Raw genomic sequence first — 23,401 nt, 5'->3', positions numbered from 1 at the left:
CAAAAGAGGAATGGGTGTTAAAAACCTGTTACAGTTGTAAGATATTTCTTATTCTGGTATGTAGACTTATGCAATGTCTTTGTCTTGATAAAAAAAGAGGCTGGTGAAATAATATAAGGGTTTAAATTCTCATTGTGGTTGTATCACATTTGAGACTAGAAAAAAATAAGGTTTTATTCTCTAGACTTGTTCAGTCCAGCAAATAATCTTAACAGAATGGTTTAATTTCACCACAATTATGAACCCACAAACTTGTCACGTGCTAAATAATATTTCTTAAAAATAACATACTCATGATTAGCGTAATACATGTCAACTGTTACTGGTTATTTGTGAACTAGCAAACTCACCCTTGTATTGCAAGATTACAGGGTGGTGTCAGTAAAGTAGTCAGTACTCATACAACATTAAACAAAACCAGTGAAGACCCAGAGACTACAGAAGTGGAAAAAAACATACTGTACCCGAGTAAGTATTGCATATACTGTACCTTGAATGGATCTAAAATTGATAGTTCAATTTGTATAGATTTGTCCTTACCTGTATGTAAATATATTTAATGCTTTATGTAAACTAAGATGAGAGGTTACAGACTTGTCAAACTGTAGAAATACTTTAACATTCTTGATTTATAGGAATGAGAGAGCTACGCTTTTTAATGAAGATCACTGTGGCTGCGTTGCTTCTTTTTTCTGCAGTACCTTCTACAGCTTTTAAAATCACAGGTAGAAAACATTTGTTTAGTTTTTCCTTTTATTTGATAACAAATGAACATAAAATAGAGAATTGCAAAAACACATTCTTGAGCTAGTGATAAACGTGGTTAATCATGTGTACTAAGTTAAGTAATCGTTGAGAAATTACTATGTTAATTTAGTTATTTTGAGAAATAGTTTTTTCCATGTAAAAGACTGACAGTCATAATCATGAAATGTCAGGTGAGCTAAATTGTCCTATGTAGAAAAATATCAGTAATCAATAATTATAATTCCTTTTAAAGGGGACATTTCACAAGACTTTTTAATGATTTAAAATAAATATTTTTTTCCCCAAAAATACATATGTGAATTTTTAACTCAAAATACCATATAGATAATTTATTATGTTAAAATTGCCACTTTGTAGGTTTGAGCAAAAATGTGCCGTTTTGGGTGTCTCCTGTTAAACACAAATGAGCTGATCTCTGCATTAAATGGCAGTGCTTTGGTTGGATAGTGCAGATTAAGGGGGCGGCATTATCCCCTTCTGACATCACAAGGGGAGGCAAATTTCAATTACCTATTTTTTCACATGATTGCAGAGAATGGTTTACCAAAACTAAGTTACTGGGTTGATCTTTTTCACATTTTCTAGGTTGACAGAAGCACTGGGGACTCAATTATAGCACTTAAACATGGGTAAAAATCATGATTTTCATGATATGTCCCCTTTATCCCTGGAGAACCCACTAGGTCAAATTTGTTCTATAGAATAAATGGGTTTTTGGATTTTCCTGGGTTCTCCAGGGTTAAATTACCAAACAATACATAATGTGGATGTTTTCTTGTATGACTTTTTAGAAGAAAAAAATGTAAGCACTCTTTTGTGATGCGTTTAGTTTTTAACTAAATTCTTTATTCTGCTATTTTGATCATTTACAGAAAACCTTGCTTTGAAAGCTACAGCCCAACAGTCCTTCGAATTGTTGAATAGTGCTGCCAAAGCCATCGATGGCAACAAAGCAACAAATGATGCAAATAATTCTTGCACACTCATAACTTCAAAGACAAATCCGTGGTGGAGGCTTACCCTGCAAAAGCCCTATAAAATCGTCATGGTGTCAGTCATTAACCGAGGTGACTGTTGCGCACATTGGATCAACGGAGCAGAGATTCGCATTGGGAATAGCCTGGAAAACAACGGCAACAACAATCGACTGTAAGAGAGTTTACTTAAATAGTACCAATTCGTTTCTGTTAGTTTCTGTCTCCACTGTAATGCAATTAAATTTGTTTTTGTAATAACAAACTACGAGGCTGAATCTAGCTTCTTATTCGCAGCTTCTTATTGACGCTTTTCGTTCCACCTTAAAAGACGCAACACTTCCGCGTTAGCAGTTTCTTTTTCACGCACAGCTTAGGGACCGTAGCGCATTATCTCTTATTCGTGCTGTTTTGAGTGATTATGTTTATTTTGTTACTGTGAGAGTAATATACATTTGCAAATAAACAGAATAACAGAGTTATGAAAGTAAACTGATTGTCCGAATGTAAAGATACACGAAATATGTTAATGTTAAATTAAATTGTTAAACGTGTCATCTTTGGATTGCATTTATGAATGATCCCGATTTATATGTCTTTGTGATGTTTGTGTGGGTGCGTGCCTGCTTGCGTGTGTGTGTGTGTGTGTGTGTGTGTGTGTGTGCGCGCGCGTGCGGATGCGTGCTTGCGTGTGTGTGCGCGCTCAAGCGCGAGTGTGTGTGTGTGTGTGCGGGTGCGTGTGTGCTTGCGAGTGTGTGTGTGTGTGTGTGTGTGTGTGTGTGTGTGTGTGTGTGTGTGTGTGTGTGTGTGTGTGTGTGTGTGTGTGTGTGTGTGTGTGTGTGTGTGTGTGTGTGTGTGTGTGTGTTTATGTGCGCGCGAGTGTGTGTGTTTGTTTGAAGTTTGCAGATGACTCTAGAAATGATGAATCTACATACAGAAGAGAGGCTGGCTGCTTCAAACTGTGGACATGAGAGAAGATTTCTTGAAGAGCCCCTTTCACTCCCTCTCACCATTCTCAAATTTACTGTGCCAGAAAATTCGTCCCACAAGACATCTTCACCTTAAGCAGTTACACAGTAGCATATTTGCTCCGACCTTGCAGTTTTAAAGTGCAGTATTGCATATTGCAATATCCCACACTAGGGTTTAACAGGCTTAACTGTGTAAATACATTTGTGCAATGTACATTATATGCATTTTTATATACAGTACTTGTAGATATTTGTAAATAACTCTCTCACTTGCTTCTTATCTATGTTATTTGTTTTAATTTTCAATTTTACATTAAATGTCGCTTTTTGCTGTTTATGTATACTGTATGTCTGTAAGTACCAAACTAAAATTAATTTCTTGTGCATGTGTGCACAATTCGCAAATAAAGCTAATTTTGATTCTGGTTCTGATTCTTATTGTAGCTGTTTACACTTTACAAGATATAATGACAAAACAACAAATTCAATGTCCATTTATTATACAAATTATTCCTTATTACATAACACTCTCAAATCATTTTAAAGACCAATTGCATTGTCAGCTCAGTTGTAGGCACTATATCTGAGCTGCTTTTTGGGGTGCGTTTAAACTTTCACTGCAGGGTCACACTCATTGCTCTTGTCTATCCTCATGAAAAAAGCAGACTTTCTTACAGAAGCATTCTAAACTTATGATCCCATAAACTTGGCATTTTTGACAATACAATTACAGACACTGCATTTCTAACCAAATTTGAAGTGCTATATCTCAGTTGCCCTCTGGGGTGCGTTTAAACTTTCACTGCAGGGTCACATTAAGTGCTCCTATCTATCACCATCCATATATCTCAGTTACCCTCTGGGGTGCGTTTAATATTTCACTACACAGCAGCATATTAAAGTTATGGTCCCATAAACTTGGCCTTTTTGACAGTAAAGTTACAGACATTGCATAGTTTACCTGTTATATCTCAGTTGCCCTCTGGGGTGCGTTTAATTTTGCACTGCAGGGTCACAGTCAGTGCTCCTGTCTATCACCATACCAAAAACCAGACTTATTTTCAGCAGAATTTTAAAGTTATGGTCCCATAAACTTGGCATTTTTGATAATACAGTTACAAACACTGCATTTTAACCGGATTTGAGGTGCTATATCTCAGTTGCCCTCTGGGGTGCGTTTAATTGTGCACTGCAGAGTCACAGTCAGTGCTCCTGTCTATCACCATACCAAAAACCAGACTTATTTACAGCAGCATTTTATAGTTATGGTCCCATAAACATGGCATTTTTGACCATACAGTTACAGATACTGCATATTAAACCTGCTATATCTCAGTTGCCCTCTGGGGTGCGTTTATTATTGCACTGCAGGGTCACAGTCAGTGCTCCTGTCTATCACCATACCAAAAATCAGACTTATTTACAGCAGCGTTTAACAGTTATGGTCCCAGAAACGTGTCATTTTTTACAATACAGTTAGTAGACATTGCATATTTAACCATATTTGAGGTGCTATATCTCTGTTGCCCTCTGGGGTGCGTTTAATATTTCAATGCAGGGTCACACTCAGTGCTCCTGTCTATCACCATACCAAAAACCAGACTTATTTACAGCAGCATTTTATAGTTATGGTCCCATAAACATGGCATTTTTGACAATACAGTTAGTAGACATTGCATATTTAACCATATTTGAGGTGCTATATCTCTGTTGCCCTCTGGGGTGCGTTTAATATTTCAATGCAGGGTTACACTCAGTGCTCCTGTCTATCACCATACCAAAAACCAGACTTATTTACAGCAGAATTTTATAGTTATGGTCCCATAAACATGGCATTTTTGACAATACAGTTAATAGACATTGCATATTTAACCATGTTTGAGGTGCTATATCTCAGTTGCCCTCTGGGGTGCGTTTAATATTGCACTGCAGGGTCACAGTCAGTTCTCCTTTCTATCACTATACCAAAAATCAGACTTATTTACAGCAGCATTTTAAAGTTATGGTCCCAGAAACATGGCATTTTTGACCATACAGTTACAGATACTGCATATTAAACCTGCTATATCTCAGTTGCCATCTGGGGTGCGTTTATTATTGCACTGCAGGGTCACAGTCAGTGCTCCTGTCTATCACCATACCAAAAATCAGACTTATTTACAGCAGCGTTTAACAGTTATGGTCCCAGAAACGTGTCATTTTTTACAATACAGTTAGTAGACATTGCATATTTAACCATATTTGAGGTGCTATATCTCTGTTGCCCTCTGGGGTGCGTTTAATATTTCAATGCAGGGTCACACTCAGTGCTCCTGTCTATCACCATACCAAAAACCAGACTTATTTACAGCAGCATTTTATAGTTATGGTCCCATAAACATGGCATTTTTGACAATACAGTTAGTAGACATTGCATATTTAACCATATTTGAGGTGCTATATCTCTGTTGCCCTCTGGGGTGCGTTTAATATTTCAATGCAGGGTTACACTCAGTGCTCCTGTCTATCACCATACCAAAAACCAGACTTATTTACAGCAGAATTTTATAGTTATGGTCCCATAAACATGGCATTTTTGACAATACAGTTAATAGACATTGCATATTTAACCATGTTTGAGGTGCTATATCTCAGTTGCCCTCTGGGGTGCGTTTAATATTGCACTGCAGGGTCACAGTCAGTTCTCCTTTCTATCACTATACCAAAAATCAGACTTATTTACAGCAGCATTTTAAAGTTATGGTCCCAGAAACATGGTATTTTTGACAATACAGTTACAGATATTGCATATTTAACCTGCTATATCTCAGTTGCCCTCTGGGGTGCGTTTATTATTGCACTGCAGGGTCACAGTCAGTGCTCCTGTCTATCACCATACCAAAAACCAGACTTATTTACAGCAGCATTTTAAAGTTATGGTCCCAGAAACTTGCCATTTTTGACAAAACAGTTAGTAGACATTGCATATTTAACCATATTTGAGGTGCTATATCTCAGTTGTCCTCTGGGGTGCGTTTATTATTGCACTGCAGGGTCACAGTCAGTGCACCTGTCTATCACCATACCAAAAACCAGACTTATTTACAGCAGCGTTTAACAGTTATGGTCCCAGAAACGTGTCATTTTTTACAATACAGTTAGTAGACATTGCATATTTAACCATATTTGAGGTGCTATATCTCTGTTGCCCTCTGGGGTGCGTTTAATATTTCAATGCAGGGTCACACTCAGTGCTCCTGTCTATCACCATACCAAAAACCAGACTTATTTACAGCAGCATTTTATAGTTATGGTCCCATAAACTTGGCATTTTTGACAATACAGTTACAGATATTGCATATTAAACCTGCTATATCTCAGTTGCCCTCTGGGGTGCGTTTATTATTGCACTGCAGGGTCACAGTCAGTGCTCCTGTCTATCACTATACCAAAAATCAGACTTATTTACAGCAGCATTTTAAAGTTATGGTCCCAGAAACTTGCCATTTTTGACAAAACAGTTAGTAGACATTGCATATTTAACCTGCTATATTTCAGTTCTCCTCTGGGGTGCGTTTAATTTTGCAGTGCAGAGTCACAGTCAGTGCTTCTGTCTATCACCATACCAAAAACCAGACTTATTTACAGCAGCATTTTAAAGTTATGGTCCCAGAAACTTGCCATTTTTGACAAAACAGTTAGTAGACATTGCATATTTAACCATATTTGAGGTGCTATATCTCAGTTGCCCTCTGGGGTGCGTTTAATATTGCACTGCAGGGTCACAGTCAGTGCTCCTGTCTATCACTATACCAAAAATCAGACTTATTTACAGCAGCATTTTAAACTTATGGTCCCATAAACATGGCATTTTTGACAATACAGTTACAGATATTGCATATTTAACCTGCTATATTTCAGTTCTCCTCTGGGGTGCGTTTAATTTTGCACTGCAGATTCACAGTCAGTGCTTCTGTCTATCACCATACCAAAAACCAGACTTATTTACAGCAGTATTTTAAAGTTATGGTCCCATAAACATGGCATTTTTGACAATACAGTTAGTAGACATTGCATATTTTACTATGTTTTAGGTGCTATATCTCAGTTGCCCTCTGGGGTGCGTTCAATATTGCACTGCAGGGTCACAGTCAGTGCTCCTGTCTATCATCATTCCAAAAATCAGACTTATTTACATCAGCATTTTAAAGTTATGGTCCCATAAACATGGCATTTTTGACAATACAGTTATTAGACATTGCATATTTAAAGATATTTGAAGTGCTATATCTCTGTTGCCCTCTGGGGTGCGTTCAATATTCCACTGCAGGGTCACAGTCAGTGCTCCTGTCTATCACTATACCAAAAATCAGACTTATTTACAGCAGCATTTTAACCTTATGGTCCCATAAACATGGCATTTTTGACAATACAGTTACAGATATTGCATATTTAACCTGCTATATTTCAGTTCTCCTCTGGGGTGCGTTTAATTTTGCACTGCAGATTCACAGTCAGTGCTTCTGTCTTATCACCATACCAAAAACCAGACTTATTTACAGCAGTATTTTAAAGTTATGGTCCCATAAACATGGCATTTTTGACAATACAGTTATTAGACATTGCATATTTAAAGATATTTGAAGTGCTATATCTCTGTTGCCCTCTGGGGTGCGTTCAATATTCCACTGCAGGGTCACAGTCAGTGCTCCTGTCTATCATCATACCAAAAACCAGACTTATTTACAGCAGTATTTTAAAGTTATGGTCCCATAAACATGGCATTTTTGACAATACAGTTAGTAGACATTGCATATTTAACTATGTTTGAGGTGCTATATCTCAGTTGCCCTCTGGGGTGCGTTCAATATTGCACTGCAGGGTCACAGTCAGTGCTCCTGTCTATCATCATACCAAAAATCAGACATATTTACAGCAGCATTTTAAAGTTATGGTCCCATAAACATGGCATTTTTGACAATACAGTTATTAGACATTGCATATTTAAAAATATTTGAGGTGCTATATCTCTGTTGCCCTCTGGGGTGCGTTTAATATTGCACTGCAGGGTCACAGTCAGTGCTCCTGTATATCACTATACCAACAATCAGACTTATTTACAGCAGCATTTTAAACTTATGGTCCCATAAACATGGCATTTTTGACAATACAGTTTCAGATATTGCATATTTAACCTGCTATATTTCAGTTCTCCTCTGGGGTGCGTTTAATTTTGCAGTGCAGAGTCACAGTCAGTGCTTCTGTCTATCACCATACCAAAAACCAGACTTATTTACAGCAGCATTTTAAAGTTATGGTCCCAGAAACTTGCCATTTTTGACAAAACAGTTAGTAGACATTGCATATTTAACCATATTTGAGGTGCTATATCTCAGTTGCCCTCTGGGGTGCGTTTAATATTGCACTGCAGGGTCACAGTCAGTGCTCCTGTCTATCACTATACCAAAAATCAGACTTATTTACAGCAGCATTTTAAACTTATGGTCCCATAAACATGGCATTTTTGACAATACAGTTACAGATATTGCATATTTAACCTGCTATATTTCAGTTCTCCTCTGGGGTGCGTTTAATTTTGCACTGCAGATTCACAGTCAGTGCTTCTGTCTATCACCATACCAAAAACCAGACTTATTTACAGCAGCATTTTAAAGTTATGGTCCCATAAACATGGCATTTTTGACAATACAGTTAGTGGACATTGCATATTTTACTATGTTTGAGGTGCTATATCTCAGTTGCCCTCTGGGGTGCGTTCAATATTGCACTGCAGGGTCACAGTCAGTGCTCCTGTCTATCATCATACCAAAAATCAGACATATTTACAGCAGCATTTTAAAGTTATGGTCCCATAAACATGGCATTTTTGACAATACAGTTATTAGACATTGCATATTTAAAGATATTTGAAGTGCTATATCTCTGTTGCCCTCTGAGGTGCGTTCAATATTGCACTGCAGGGTCACAGTCAGTGCTCCTGTCTATCATCATACCAAAAACCAGACTTATTTACAGCAGTATTTTAAAGTTATGGTCCCATAAACATGGCATTTTTGACAATACAGTTATTAGACATTGCATATTTAAAGATATTTGAAGTGCTATATCTCTGTTGCCCTCTGGGGTGCGTTTATTATTGCACTGCAGGGTCACAGTCAGTGCTCCTGTCTATCACTATACCAACAATCAGACTTATTTACAGCAGCATTTTAAACTTATGGTCCCATAAACATGGCATTTTTGACAATACAGTTACAGATATTGCATATTTAACCTGCTATATTTCAGTTTTCCTCTGGGGTGCGTTTAATTTTGCACTGCAGAGTCACAGTCAGTGCTTCTGTCTATCACCATACCAAAAACCAGACTTATTTACAGCAGTATTTTAAAGTTATGGTCCCATAAACATGGCATTTTTGACAATACAGTTAGTAGACATTGCATATTTAACCATGTTTGAGGTGCTATATCTCAGTTGCCCTCTGGGGTGCGTTTATTATTGCACTGCAGGGTCACAGTCAGTGCTCCTGTCTATCACCATACCAAAAACCAGACTTATTTACAGCAGTATTTTAAAGTTATGGTCCCATAAACATGGCATTTTTGACAATACAGTTAGTAGACATTGCATATTTAACCATGTTTGAGGTGCTATATCTCAGTTGCCCTCTGGGGTGCGTTCAATATTGCACTGCAGGGTTACAGTCAGTGCTCCTGTCTATCATCATACCAAAAATCAGACTTATTTACAGCAGCATTTTAAAGTTATGGTCCCATAAACATGGCATTTTTGACCATAAAGTTAATAGACATTGCATATATAACCATGTTTGAGGTGCTATATCTCAGTTGCCCTCTGGGGTGCGTTTAATTTTGCACTGCAGGGTCACATTCAGTGCTCCTATCTATCACCATACCAAACAGCAGAAATATTTACAGCAGAATTTTTAAGTTATAGTCCTATAAACTTGGCATTTTTGACAATACAGTTAAAGAATTTGCATTTTTAACACAAATGCCAAGTTTCTGGGACCATAACTTTAAAATGCTGCTGTAAATAAGTCAGATTTTTCGTATGGAGATAGACAGGAGCACTGGCTGTGACCCTGCAGTGCAATATTAAACGCACCCCAGAGGGCAACTGAGATATAGCACCTCAAACATGGTTAAATATGCAATGTCTATTAACTGTATTGTCAAAAATGCCATGTTTATGGGACCATAACTTTAAATTGCTGCTGTAAATAAGTCTGATTTTTGGTATGGTGATAGACAGGAGCACTGACTGTGACCCTGCAGTGCAATAATTAACGCACCCCAGAGGGCAAATGAGATATAGCAGGTTAAATATGCAATATCTGTAACTTTATTGTCAAAAATGCCAAGTTTATGGGACCACAACTTTAAAATGCTGCTGAATATAAGTCTGGTTTTCGGTATGGTGATAGAAATGAGCACTGAGTGTGACCCTGCATTGAAATATTAAACGCACCCCAGAGGGCAACAGAGATATAGCACCTTAAATATGGTTAAATATGCAATGTCTACTAACTGTATTGTCAAAAATGGCAAGTTTCTGGGACCATAACTTTAAAATGCTGCGTAAATAAGTCTGGTTTTTGGTATGGTGATAGACAGGGACACTGACTGTGACCCTGCATTAAAATATTAAACGCACCCCAGAGGGCAACAGAGATATAGCACCTCAAATATGGTTAAATATGCAATGTCTACTAACTGTATTGTAAAAAATGACACGTTTCTGGGACCATAACTGTTAAACGCTGCTGTAAATAAGTCTGGTTTTTGGTATGGTGATAGACAGGAGCACTGACTGTGACCCTGCAGTGCAATAATAAACGCACCCCAGAGGGCAACAGAGATATAGCACCTCAAATATGGTTAAATATGCAATGTCTACTAACTGTATTGTAAAAAATGACACGTTTCTGGGAACATAACTGTTAAACGCTGCTGTAAATAAGTCTGGTTTTTGGTATGGTGATAGACAGGAGCACTGACTGTGACCCTGCAGTGCAATAATAAACGCACCCCAGAGGGCAACAGAGATATAGCACTTCAAATATCTTTAAATATGCAATGTCTAATAACTGTATTGTCAAAAATGCCATGTTTATGGGACCATAACTTTAAAATGCTGCTGTAAATAAGTCTGATTTTTGGTATGATGATAGACAGGAGCACTGACTGTGACCCTGCAGTGCAATATTAAACGCACCCCAGATGGGAACTGAGATATAGCACCTCAAACATGGTTAAATATGCAATGTCTATTAACTGTATTGTCAAAAATGCCTTGTTTATGGGACCATAACTTTAAATTGCTGCTGTAAATAAGTCTGATTTTTGGTATGGTGATAGACAGGAGCACTGACTGTGACCCTGCAGTGCAATAATAAACGCACCCCAGAGGGCAAATGAGATATAGCAGGTTAAATATGCAATATCTGTAACTTTATTGTCAAAAATGCCAAGTTTATGGGACCACAACTTTAAAATGCTGCTGAATATAAGTCTGATTTTTTACATGGTGATAGACAAGGGCACTGAGTGTGACCCTGCATTGAAATTTTAAACGCACCCCAGAGGGCAACAGAGATATAGCACCTCAAATATTGTTAAATATGCAATGTCTACTAACTGTATTGTCAAAAATGGCAAGTTTCTGGGACCATACCTTTAAAATGCTGCTGTAAATAAGTCTGGTTTTTGGTATGGTGATAGACAGGGGAACTGACTGTTACCCTGCAGTGCAATATTAAACGCACCCCAGAGGGCAACTGAGATATAGCAGGTTAAATATACAATATCTGTAAATGTATTGTCAAAAATGCCATGTTTATGGGACCATAAGTTTAAAATGCTGCTGTAAATAAGTCTGATTTTTGGTATGGTGATAGACAGGAGCACTGACTGTGACCCTGCAATGCAATATTAAACGCACCCCAGAGGGCAACAGAGATATAGCACCTCAAACATGGTTAAATATGCAATGTCTATTAACTGTATTGTCAAAAATTCCATGTTTATGGGACCATAACTATAAAATGCTGCTGTAAATAAGTCTGGTTTTTGGTATGGTGATAGAAATGAGCACTGAGTGTGACCCTGCATTGAAATATTAAACGCACCCCAGAGGGCAACAGAGATATAGCACCTCAAATATGGTTAAATATGCAATGTCTACTAACTGTATTGTCAAAAATGGCAAGTTTCTGGGACCATAACTTTAAAATGCTGCCGTAAATAAGTCTTGTTTTTGGTATGGTGATAGACGGGGACACTGACTGTGACCCTGCATTAAAATATTAAACGCACCCCAGAGGGCAACAGAGATATAGCACCTCAAATATGGTTAAATATGCAATGTCTACTAACTGTATTGTAAAAAATGACACGTTTCTGGGACCATAACTGTTAAACGCTGCTGTAAATAAGTCTGGTTTTTGGTATGGTGATAGACAGGAGCACTGACTGTGACCCTGCAGTGCAATAATAAACGCACCCCAGAGGGCAACTGAGATATAGCAGGTTTAATATGCAATATCTGTAACTGTATTGTCAAAAATGCCAAGTTTATGGGACCACAACTTTAAAATGCTGCTGAATATAAGTCTGATTTTTTTACATGGTGATAGACAAGGGCACTGAGTGTGACCCTGCATTGAAATTTTAAACGCACCCCAGAGGGCAACAGAGATATAGCACCTCAAATATTGTTAAATATGCAATGTCTACTAACTGTATTGTCAAAAATGGCAAGTTTCTGGGACCATACCTTTAAAATGCTGCTGTAAATAAGTCTGGTTTTTGGTATGGTGATAGACAGGGGAACTGACTGTTACCCTGCAGTGCAATATTAAACGCACCCCAGAGGGCAACTGAGATATAGCAGGTTAAATATACAATATATGTAACTGTATTGTCAAAAATGCCATGTTTATGGGACCATAAGTTTAAAATGCTGCTGTAAATAAGTCTGAATTTTGGTATGGTGATAGAAAGGAGCACTGACTGTGACCCTGCAATGCAATATTAAACGCACCCCAGAGGGCAACTGAGATATAGCACCTCAAACATGGTTAAATATGCAATGTCTATTAACTGTATTGTCAAAAATTCCATGTTTATGGGACCATAACTATAAAATGCTGCTGTAAATAAGTCTGGTTTTTGGTATGGTGATAGAAAGGAGCACTGAGTGTGACCCTGCATTGAAATATTAAACGCACCCCAGAGGGCAACAGAGATATAGCACCTCAAATATTGTTAAATATGCAATGTCTACTAACTGTATTGTCAAAAATGGCAAGTTTCTGGGACCATACCTTTAAAATGCTGCTGTAAATAAGTCTGGTTTTTGGTATGGTGATAGACAGGGGAACTGACTGTTACCCTGCAGTGCAATATTAAACGCACCCCAGAGGGCAACTGAGATATAGCAGGTTAAATATACAATATCTGTAAATGTATTGTCAAAAATGCCATGTTTATGGGACCATAAGTTTAAAATGCTGCTGTAAATAAGTCTGATTTTTGGTATGGTGATAGACAGGAGCACTGACTGTGACCCTGCAATGCAATATTAAACGCACCCCAGAGGGCAACAGAGATATAGCACCTCAAACATGGTTAAATATGCAATGTCTATTAACTGTATTGTCAAAAATTCCATGTTTATGGGACCATAACTATAAAATGCTGCTGTAAATAAGTCTGGTTTTTGGTATGGTGATAGAAATGAGCACTGAGTGTGACCCTGCATTGAAATATTAAACGCACCCCAGAGGGCAACAGAGATATAGCACCTCAAATATGGTTAAATATGCAATGTCTACTAACTGTATTGTCAAAAATGGCAAGTTTCTGGGACCATAACTTTAAAATGCTGCCGTAAATAAGTCTTGTTTTTGGTATGGTGATAGACGGGGACACTGACTGTGACCCTGCATTAAAATATTAAACGCACCCCAGAGGGCAACAGAGATATAGCACCTCAAATATGGTTAAATATGCAATGTCTACTAACTGTATTGTAAAAAATGACACGTTTCTGGGACCATAACTGTTAAACGCTGCTGTAAATAAGTCTGGTTTTTGGTATGGTGATAGACAGGAGCACTGACTGTGACCCTGCAGTGCAATAATAAACGCACCCCAGAGGGCAACTGAGATATAGCAGGTTTAATATGCAATATCTGTAACTGTATTGTCAAAAATGCCATGTTTATGGGACCATAACTATAAAATGCTGCTGTAAATAAGTCTGGTTTTTGGTATGGTGATAGACAGGAGCACTGACTGTGACTCTGCAGTGCACAATTAAACGCACCCCAGAGGGCAACTGAGATATAGCACCTCAAATCCGGTTAAAATGCAGTGTTTGTAACTGTATTATCAAAAATGCCAAGTTTATGGGACCATAACTTTAAAATTCTGCTGAAAATAAGTCTGGTTTTTGGTATGGTGATAGACAGGAGCACTGACTGTGACCCTGCAGTGCAAAATTAAACGCACCCCAGAGGAGAACTGAGATATAACAGGTAAACTATGCAATGTCTGTAACTTTACTGTCAAAAAGGCCAAGTTTATGGGACCATAACTTTAAAATGCTGCTGTGTAGTGAAATATTAAACGCACCCCAGAGGGAAACTGAGATATATGGATGGTGATAGATAGGAGCACTTACTGTGACCCTGCAGTGAAAGTTTAAACGCACCCCAGAGGGCAACTGAGATATAGCACTTCAAATTTGGTTAGAAATGCAGTGTCTGTAATTGTATTGTCAAAAATGCCAAGTTTATGGGATCATAAGTTTAGAATGCTTCTGTAAGTAAGTCTGCTTTTTTCATGAGGATAGACAAGAGCAATGAGTGTGACCCTGCAGTGAAAGTTTAAACGCACCCCAAAAAGCAGCTCAGATATAGTGCCTACAACTGAGCTGACAATGCAATTGGTCTTTAAAATGATTTGAGAGTGTTATGTAATAAGGAATAATTTGTATAATAAATGGACATTGAATTTGTTGTTTTGTCATTATATCTTGTAAAGTGTAAACAGCTACAATAAGAATCAGAACCAGAATCAAAATTAGCTTTATTTGCGAATTGTGCACACATGCACAAGAAATTAATTTTAGTTTGGTACTTACAGACATACAGTATACATAAACAGCAAAAAGCGACATTTAATGTAAAATTGAAAATTAAAACAAATAACAGATAAGAAGCAAGTGAGAGAGTTATTTACAAATATCTACAAGTACTGTATATAAAAATGCATATAATGTACATTGCACAAATGTATTTACACAGTTAAGCCTGTTAAACCCTAGTGTGGGATATTGCAATATGCAATACTGCACTTTAAAACTGCAAGGTCGGAGCAAATATGCTACTGTGTAACTGCTTAAGGTGAAGATGTCTTGTGGGACGAATTTTCTGGCACAGTAAATTTGAGAATGGTGAGAGGGAGTGAAAGGGGCTCTTCAAGAAATCTTCTCTCATGTCCACAGTTTGAAGCAGCCAGCCTCTCTTCTGTATGTAGATTCATCATTTCTAGAGTCATCTGCAAACTTCAAACAAACACACACACTCGCGCGCACATAAACACACACACACACACACACACACACACACACACACACACACACACACACACACACACACACACACACACACACACACACACACACACACACACACACACACACTCGCACGCACACACGCACGCACACACGCACCCGCACACACACACACACACTCGCGCTTGAGCGCGCACACACACGCAAGCACGCATCCGCACGCGCGCGCACACACACACACACACACACACACACACACACACACACACGCAAGCAGGCACGCACCCACACAAACATCACAAAGACATATAAATCGGGATCATTCATAAATGCAATCCAAAGATGACACGTTTAACAATTTAATTTTACATTAACATATTTCGTGTATCTTTACATTCTGACACTCAGTTTACTTTCATAACTCTGTTATTCTGTTTATTTGCAAATGTATATTACTCTCACAGTAACAAAATAAACATAATCACTCAAAACAGCACGAATAAGAGATAATGCGCTACGGTCCCTAAGCTGTGCGTGAAAAAGAAACTGCTAACGCGGAAGTGTCGCGTCTTTTAAGGTGGAACGAAAAGCGTCAATAAGAAGCTGCGAATAAGAAGCTAGATTCAGCCTCGTTAACAAACTGCTGGGTGTACATTAGCCCGCTTATTAGACGGCGCTTATCACATGAATATTTGGACGCGAAATACTTAAAATATTTTAATAGCTCATTTGTAAACATTTCAAAACTGGCATCAGAAAACTCGAGTGAGTGATTTAGTAAATTTGACTCGCCGGAAGCACTGCAGTGGGGCGCCATCTTCCGCCGAGACGAGAGAATTGATTCGGCGCGAGCTTCAGTGGACCAGCAGTCGCGCGCTATCTGTGAGTGTAACCTACATCGTTTGGTTGTAAACTTTGACTGAAAAAGTTGTAAACCACTGATTATTGCGATGCATTGTGGGGTTCAATGAGTGCACTCAATATAGGACACCGCTAAAAATGATTGTTTCCTCAAGTATGGTGGGCTATCACGTACACAGCCCACACTGACCTATTAAACTCAAGTAGCCGTGTAATAAATGTGTATAATACATTTTAAAAGGAGAACCAGCATATGAGATCATCAATCGATTTTTACACCTCTACAGGGTTGCAAAAATAAACTCCATTCAGGCTGGAACAACAAAGCAGTTTAAGTTCCTTCCCTTAGAGGGACAATATGTCAATGTGCTATTACCAGGGAATAACCGCATTTTGACACTGTGTGAAGTCGAGGTGTACGCAGTCTTTGAAGGTAAATATAATAATGTCATACATGTAATGTTTTGTCTGAGAAATTTGAATTGCACAGCTCATACTTGTTGTCATCTTTGTTGTGTCTCAGTCTCGCCGGCAACATTACCGTCAAATCAGGTCAACGTGGCATTGGGTGGACGAGCCACCCAGTCCAGTGTGAATCGAGGTCCTACACAGTGTCTGAGTCTGGCGCAAAATGCCATCGATGGGAACCGGCAGGCTGACCTGAACAAAGGCTCTTGCTCCCAGACGGATACTGAAAATAATCCTTGGTGGAGATTGGATCTGATGCAGAGTTATGCAGTTGTGTCTGTGGCCCTCACTAACCGTGCCGATTGCTGCTCTGAACAGCTGAATGGAGCTGTGGTTCACATCGGAGATTCGCTGGAGTCTGAGGGCCAAGCAAACCCTGTGTAAGGGAGCAAATACATTAATATTATATATAAATCATATAGATGGTTTCAGCAGCGACAACATAAACAAACTTAGGTATTTGTTCCAGAGGTTTTTTCCAGTTTAGTCACTAGGCCGACCATCAGACTAGAAGTTAACTTCAGGCCAGGCTCGTAACCGCAACAATGCGTGTGGGTCTGATGAAACCGCCTATGTTATTTTACTTGGTGAGAAAGATATTTAACATGCTGAGTGGGGTTCCTCAGTTTGGATACTAGAGGAACCCTTTGACTAACACTGGGCACACGTTTGAACATCCAATTGTTTACTAAAAATTAACTGAAGTACTTTAACCTGGATTAATTGGAGAAAGCACTGTTTAGGGAGCTCCACTTTCTAGGTTTCTCAAAAAACAATCTTGGGAAAGTTTGCCTGGAAGTTCTCCATAGAGTCCCACCAGGGTGATACAACCCAATTCTGTCATTTCTAACCCTTCTTTCTTTTCTGTCACTTTTATTCAGGTGTGTTAAAGTGTCCTCCATACCTGCGGGAGGGACAGAGGTCTTGAGGTGTGACAGCGTTCTGAATGGGCGTTACGTGACTGTGTCTCTTCCTGGAGAAAACAGAACTCTGAGCTTGTGTGAAGTGGAGGTATTCAGCACTCCAGTGGAAAAAATGACCCCATAAAAGGTTCTCACAGTATTACAGGTGGGCCAGAATAGACAGCATGGTCACTCAGCGCGCACGTTTTACACTTATCAAATTGAAAATATGTTATTTTAACTTAAAAAATAAGTTAAATAATTTCAACTTACTTAATGCAGGTAAAAAAAAATGTATAGTGTAGCATTACATTAAACATCTCAGAAAATTCCTATAAGCCCACCCAAATAGCAAATCCTGTAATTTTTACTTTCACTATGCTTGATCTGCAACACAATGTGCTCCTGTTCACATCTCCTTTTTTCTTGCAATAAAACTTGCTGGCCACATGATGTCACTATTGCTTTATCTTCAAGCATAGAGCACAATACTTGTATTATTTAGCTATTTCAATAATAACTAAAAATAAAGGAATGCTTCAGACTTGCCCCCAGTTGGAAATAAGGTGTCTTTGTTGATCCAACGCTAATGTGATCCTTCAATGTACAGTAACATAATAGAGTGCAGACATCACTAAATCAAAAGTGACAGACTTTCTTTAGATCAAAACTGATTGAATATCATCTGGGCAAGATATGGGTTCCCTGACGTGTGGGATCATTGTTATTGCTACTGTAAACAGGAATCCGCCTGTTTCTTTTCCACAGCGAATTGAGAATGACACCGTTTCATCATATTAAATGAATTTGGAGCATCTGTATGATTTGAAACAAGGTTGTCCTCATGATAGACCATCTGTGCTTAATTCTCCAAAGCACTTGTACAGATTTCTTGCTTTTGACAAGTTACTGTTTTAGAGATGGATATTACTCATGTGAAACAGACAAATATTCTAGTATGACTGACATGTAACTAGGACAGAACAGATGATAGTCAATTATAGTTGTGGGAGCAAGTTTAATTTGAAGATATTTTTGTCATCTGTATTTTAACAATGGCTCTAGAAAGGCAGAATGGAACCAAATAAATGAAAATAAGAAACAATAAATTAAAAAGACATTAAAATCTAAAATGATATATGTTAAAGGACAAACCAGGAATAAAAAGTCAATATAAAGCATATTATGGCAATAAAAACAATTAACAAATAAAAATAAGCATTAAAATAAAACATGCAATTACTTTAGCTCATAAGAAGCAGCACACGCAAATGCAAACTAGCAGGTCTACCCGACCCTCTGTGTACAAAGACAAATCAAAATCATTCGAGTAACACACAGGAAGCACATTGACCAGACCAGAGCTCCAGATGTGTAATTCTGCAGAATACTGAGAGTAATTGAGTAATCTTCTTACTTGCATTGTGTGACTGGGTCAGTTCGCACTCTCTCTGATCGGTTCACATTCAGACTCGTGGGGCTTCAGTGGGTTTGAAATGAGCTGATGAAGTGTGCATAATGTATGGAGGCAAACAATAATTGTAGCTGTTTCACATATTAGATCTTTCTGTTAATGCATGGATTTGTCTGCTTAAGCGCTCTTTGCACAAAGTACCAGCAAAATTGCAGCTATTTAGCAGCTTTTCTAATTTGGTTAGTAAGATTTGCTAAGGATTTAATGAGGAAATCCATAATTGCTGCAACATTACCAGTTGAACTTTTGCAATTATCTATCTACAGATGGAAGAAGCCTACTTAGATCTGTAGGGATGTTGCATTTTTAATGCATTCGTCTTGAAGCCAGGATAAAAATACGACGACTGTAAAACAGCTAGGTGACGAATATACTTCATTTGAGAACTAAGGCAGAAAGACAACCTATCGTAGAAGCAAACAAGTGCATAAAACTGTCATTCTCCCCCTCCTCCCCCCAAGGACAGGTTGCCCAGTTTTTTATTTTGTTTTTGACAACTCTGAAAGTTTCGCTGCCTTCAGCTATATCAGTTTACTGCATGCCTCAAGCTTCGCTTATTTCCTCCATTTTATTTCTTTCAAGTCATCTCTGACATTTGCAGTAGCCCATGGAATTTCCTGCAGGAGCCATTTCAGTATATGTAGTCATTTTGGCTTAAGCTTGTAAGACTGTATTTAAATTGGGCCAGTGGCAGGTGTCTATAGCTGTGTCCCAATTCAAAGGCTGCGACCTTCTAAGGACGTATTTTAAGACCGATTGCGTCACAGCAGCGCGACTTAAGGCCATTAAGGCCGTCCCATTTCAAAGGATGCTTAGAATGAAGCCTCAAAATGCGTCCTCATTTCTTCGCGCTGTTAAGGATAGAATGAATGGATCCTTAACAGCCGAGGATATCCCAAGAGTCATTGCACGTCTGCAACGGCTAAAATAAACAATTAAAACCTTTATTAAATAAAAGTGTATTTATCAGGAAAAAAAATTCTTGTCACTGTTTTAGTATTATAAGTTATGTTTTGTGTTAATAATATTCTTTTTATGTTGCGTATATTTATAAGGTTGATTAATTTGGTATACTGTTGAATAGTTTAATATACATCAACGTGTCATATTTCTAAAATAAATTAATAATTGTTCTTATTTTAATAAGTCAGAAACGTGCATGTGGGCGCGTGCAGCAGGTGACGCTAATTATGGGTCCTCCGAAGGTTAGACCGTCTCATTTCAGTTCTCTTCGCGAACTTCTGAGGCTTCCACCTTGAAAGACCGAGTGCTCACCTTTTAAGGTCGAATGCTCATAAGGTTGCAGCCCTTGAATTGGGACACAGCTTATATATATTTTAAATAAAGTGTGCTCAGTAGTGAACTTTTATATTTATCTCATGAAATTTCTTGAACCTGGTGAATAACACTGGAATGAAAATGGAAGATAATGGAAACTGGTAGTAATATTAGTGTTCCTGTAGCTCAGTTAGTAGACCATTGTGTTATACAAAGGTCATGGGTTTGATCCCTAAGGAATACACATGGTGAATGCAATATCAGAGGCTTTGGATAAAAGTGTCAAATGCCAAATGCATAAATAAATGTAAATGTACTGGCAGGCATCGCTTGTTTACTATGCAGGGATCAACAAGGATGACCTGTGGCCCAGAGCAGGCCATACCCTGTTTGTTTTATGTATGTTTGTAGGCTGTATGTTGATTATGTATGCATGGTCTAATGCTTTGCAAGCTTAAATATTAGAGCTTAGCGGCTTTTTAAATTAGCTCTTCATATATGTTGTGCAAATTACTAATAATTTGTTTATCATTTTCAACACAAGACTCACAAATCATCCTATTTTTGTCATTTAAAGCCTTGATTAAGCCAACCAGCTACTGTATATTCAAATACATACAGTGTAAAAAAAATCAATGTTTAGCCAACTTAAATTTCCATTTAATTTCAACTTTCTTGACCAGTGATGAGTTGCATAAATTATAAAAATGAAGTTGAATTAACTTAAGTTATTTTTACTTTATTTTTAAAATTTATAGCAACTTTTCACTAGTCAAGAAAGTTAAAATTAGTGCATAAAGGATTTTTTTACAGTGGATGTATTTGAATATAGCTGTTTGGCTTAAATGTGGTTTTAAATGACAAAAATTAGATGATTTGTGAGAGTCTTGAGTAAAAAAGTATAAACAAATTATTAGTAATTTGCACAATATATATGAAGTGCTCAGATGCAAAAGCTGGTAAGCGTCGCCTCGGTAAAAAATAAGATAATGATATTGACCAAATGCTCTCGACACGTAGTATACATTCATCAAATACTTTCGCTTCAGATTCACTTAATCCAGCCTCATTCAGAAATACCGGTTTGTTGGCAAAATCCATTAACCGCCACAATGTTAAAAGTCCTAACAGAAAAATAATTGGATGAACAATGGCGCGGGTACATTGGATTTCAATTGTCAAGTTGCCAGTTACTCTGTTAATGGAGGTTTGACTGAATTTTTAAGCTTTTTACTTTCACTCAGAAGGAGTGAAGCGTGACTGGAGATTTTTTTAGAAGTGGAGATTTTTAATTACAAAAAATTACATTTTGTGGCAAATTTAGTAAAAATCTACTTAACCAAAACCAGCCTATTGTTGAGCTGTGCTGTCAACATGAATCTACAGTAACTCATGTATCACCATTAACAGCATGGTCAAGTTGTGGGTAACCAGCATGACTATTCTGGTTCCACAGCAAGACTAGCATTAAACCAGCATGTAAATGTATGTTATTCTGAAACATCTGATTCTGTGGGATCAAGTACATAGGGAGGATAAGAGAATGAAAAACCTTATAGTTCCTTGAAATAGCTTGCATCCAATGACCTGCTCGAATCTGCGTTGCAAATGGGTCCCAGCAGTTGTGTGCTTATCCCCACGGCAGTAACACAAACTTAGGAAAACAGCCTCGGGGTTGAAAATAATTCCTGCAGAGATCAGCGAGTTCCCATCTCTCTGCCCTACCAGTCATGGCAACCATGCAGCACTTGTGTAAAAGGACCAAGGTTGTTTTCTCTTTTGTAACTTTTGTGACACCTTCGATAATGTGTGCGGGGGGTCTCTGTTGCTATGTGTATGATGGGTCCCTCAAATTGTCCAAATTTAGGTGCTGAATGTTTTGTACAATGTGGACTTTGAGTGGTAGAGCAATGTTTGTGTTGCAAGAGTGAGGTAGTTTTCATACACTGTCATTGCAGTGCATACCTCAATTTCGTTTGGAAATAAAACAATGGTTAGTTCCAATTTTGTAACCAAGACTTAATGTGCCTATGTGCTTATTAAGTCATGACGAAAGGAATACTTTTTCAATAAATAAAGTCCAATCATCCACTCATTTCAATAAATGATATTTTTTAAACTGTTTATGAGCACTATTTATTCATATCACACATTTAAGCGAAACATTTATAAACTCACATTGTACAATATATCAATAATTTGTAAAAAAAAAACATCTATGTCCATGAGTAAATGTCTGGTCATCTCGGATGTTATGGAGTTAAAAATTAGGATCGGGGGACTTTGGTCATTTTGCATTATGATACAAGTGTATGTTAGCAGAGGCGGTCGTAAGATAGAGGCATATAGGCGGCTGCTTGGGGCCCCCAACCGGCGGTCATATTAGGGGGGCCCCAGCCAACCTAGAATAATAAAAAAATAAACCTATATCATCATAAACACTTTAAAAGCATGGTAATTTGTATTCATATTCTTAAGAAATACGCTGAAACTTTGAAGTATTAGTTAAAATGTCCATTATGGTTGTTAGCGTGATTGTTTGTTATTTCCTTATGACATTTGAGATTGGTTGGACCCAGAAGTGAGGCATGATGTCAGATCCTGATCAATTTAGTAAAGGCATGAAAACTACTGTAGCCCCAGATTTCACGGTTAGGTCTTTAGTTTTGTTTCTGATATGGCTTTTATTTTGAAGTGCTTATTTGCTGTTCCCTTGTTCACTGATTTTTCTTTGATAACGTACAGTATTTGATGTTTATGGCACATAACAGATAAAGCTGGGAGGTGGAAATACTTAGCATTAATTAAAATATGCCACTCCCAACCTTGGAGTGATCCAGTCTGAATCATATCTGTTATATCAAAACAAAAGAACTGTGACTACAGATTGCTTATAACAACCATGGCAATCAAGACCGGCATCTGACTTACACATTTTTCTATTTAATGACATTAAACGATGACTAAAACAACAACAAACACCACAATTTGCTGAATTTAACAGTTGTCATATATTTTAAAGGGTCAAGGCAGATAAACCTCAACATCAGTAACAAGTGTCCGCTGACATCATTTCCAGTATGGTGGAGAGTAACTTCTAC

At 37.9% G+C, this 23,401-nt stretch overlaps 1 protein-coding gene across 2 annotated transcripts; it reads left to right on the top strand.

The window, feature by feature from the left end:
- Positions 1-91: 91 nt before the first annotated feature.
- Positions 92-20,086, top strand: LOC135779139 (uncharacterized). 2 transcript variants are annotated; one of them, XM_065289831.2, is made up of 6 exons: positions 92-468; positions 636-725; positions 1,641-1,917; positions 16,466-16,611; positions 16,702-17,026; positions 17,528-20,086. In XM_065289831.2, exons 2-6 carry the CDS (start codon positions 638-640, stop codon positions 17,691-17,693), a joined length of 1,002 nt encoding a protein of 333 aa, XP_065145903.1. In that variant the 5' UTR covers positions 92-468; positions 636-637; the 3' UTR covers positions 17,694-20,086. The 2 variants fall into 2 exon arrangements, with proteins under 2 accessions (XP_065145903.1, XP_065145910.1); XM_065289838.2 differs by lacking the exon at positions 92-468 and having other exon boundaries at positions 574-725.
- Positions 20,087-23,401: the final 3,315 nt, after the last annotated feature.

This window comes from Paramisgurnus dabryanus, chromosome 19 (genome assembly GCF_030506205.2).
Source record: "Paramisgurnus dabryanus chromosome 19, PD_genome_1.1, whole genome shotgun sequence".
In the NCBI taxonomy this organism is placed as follows: Eukaryota; Metazoa; Chordata; class Actinopteri; order Cypriniformes; family Cobitidae; genus Paramisgurnus; species Paramisgurnus dabryanus.
Note: the sequence above shows the minus strand (reverse complement) of the source record. Positions and strands in the feature narration are given on the sequence as shown.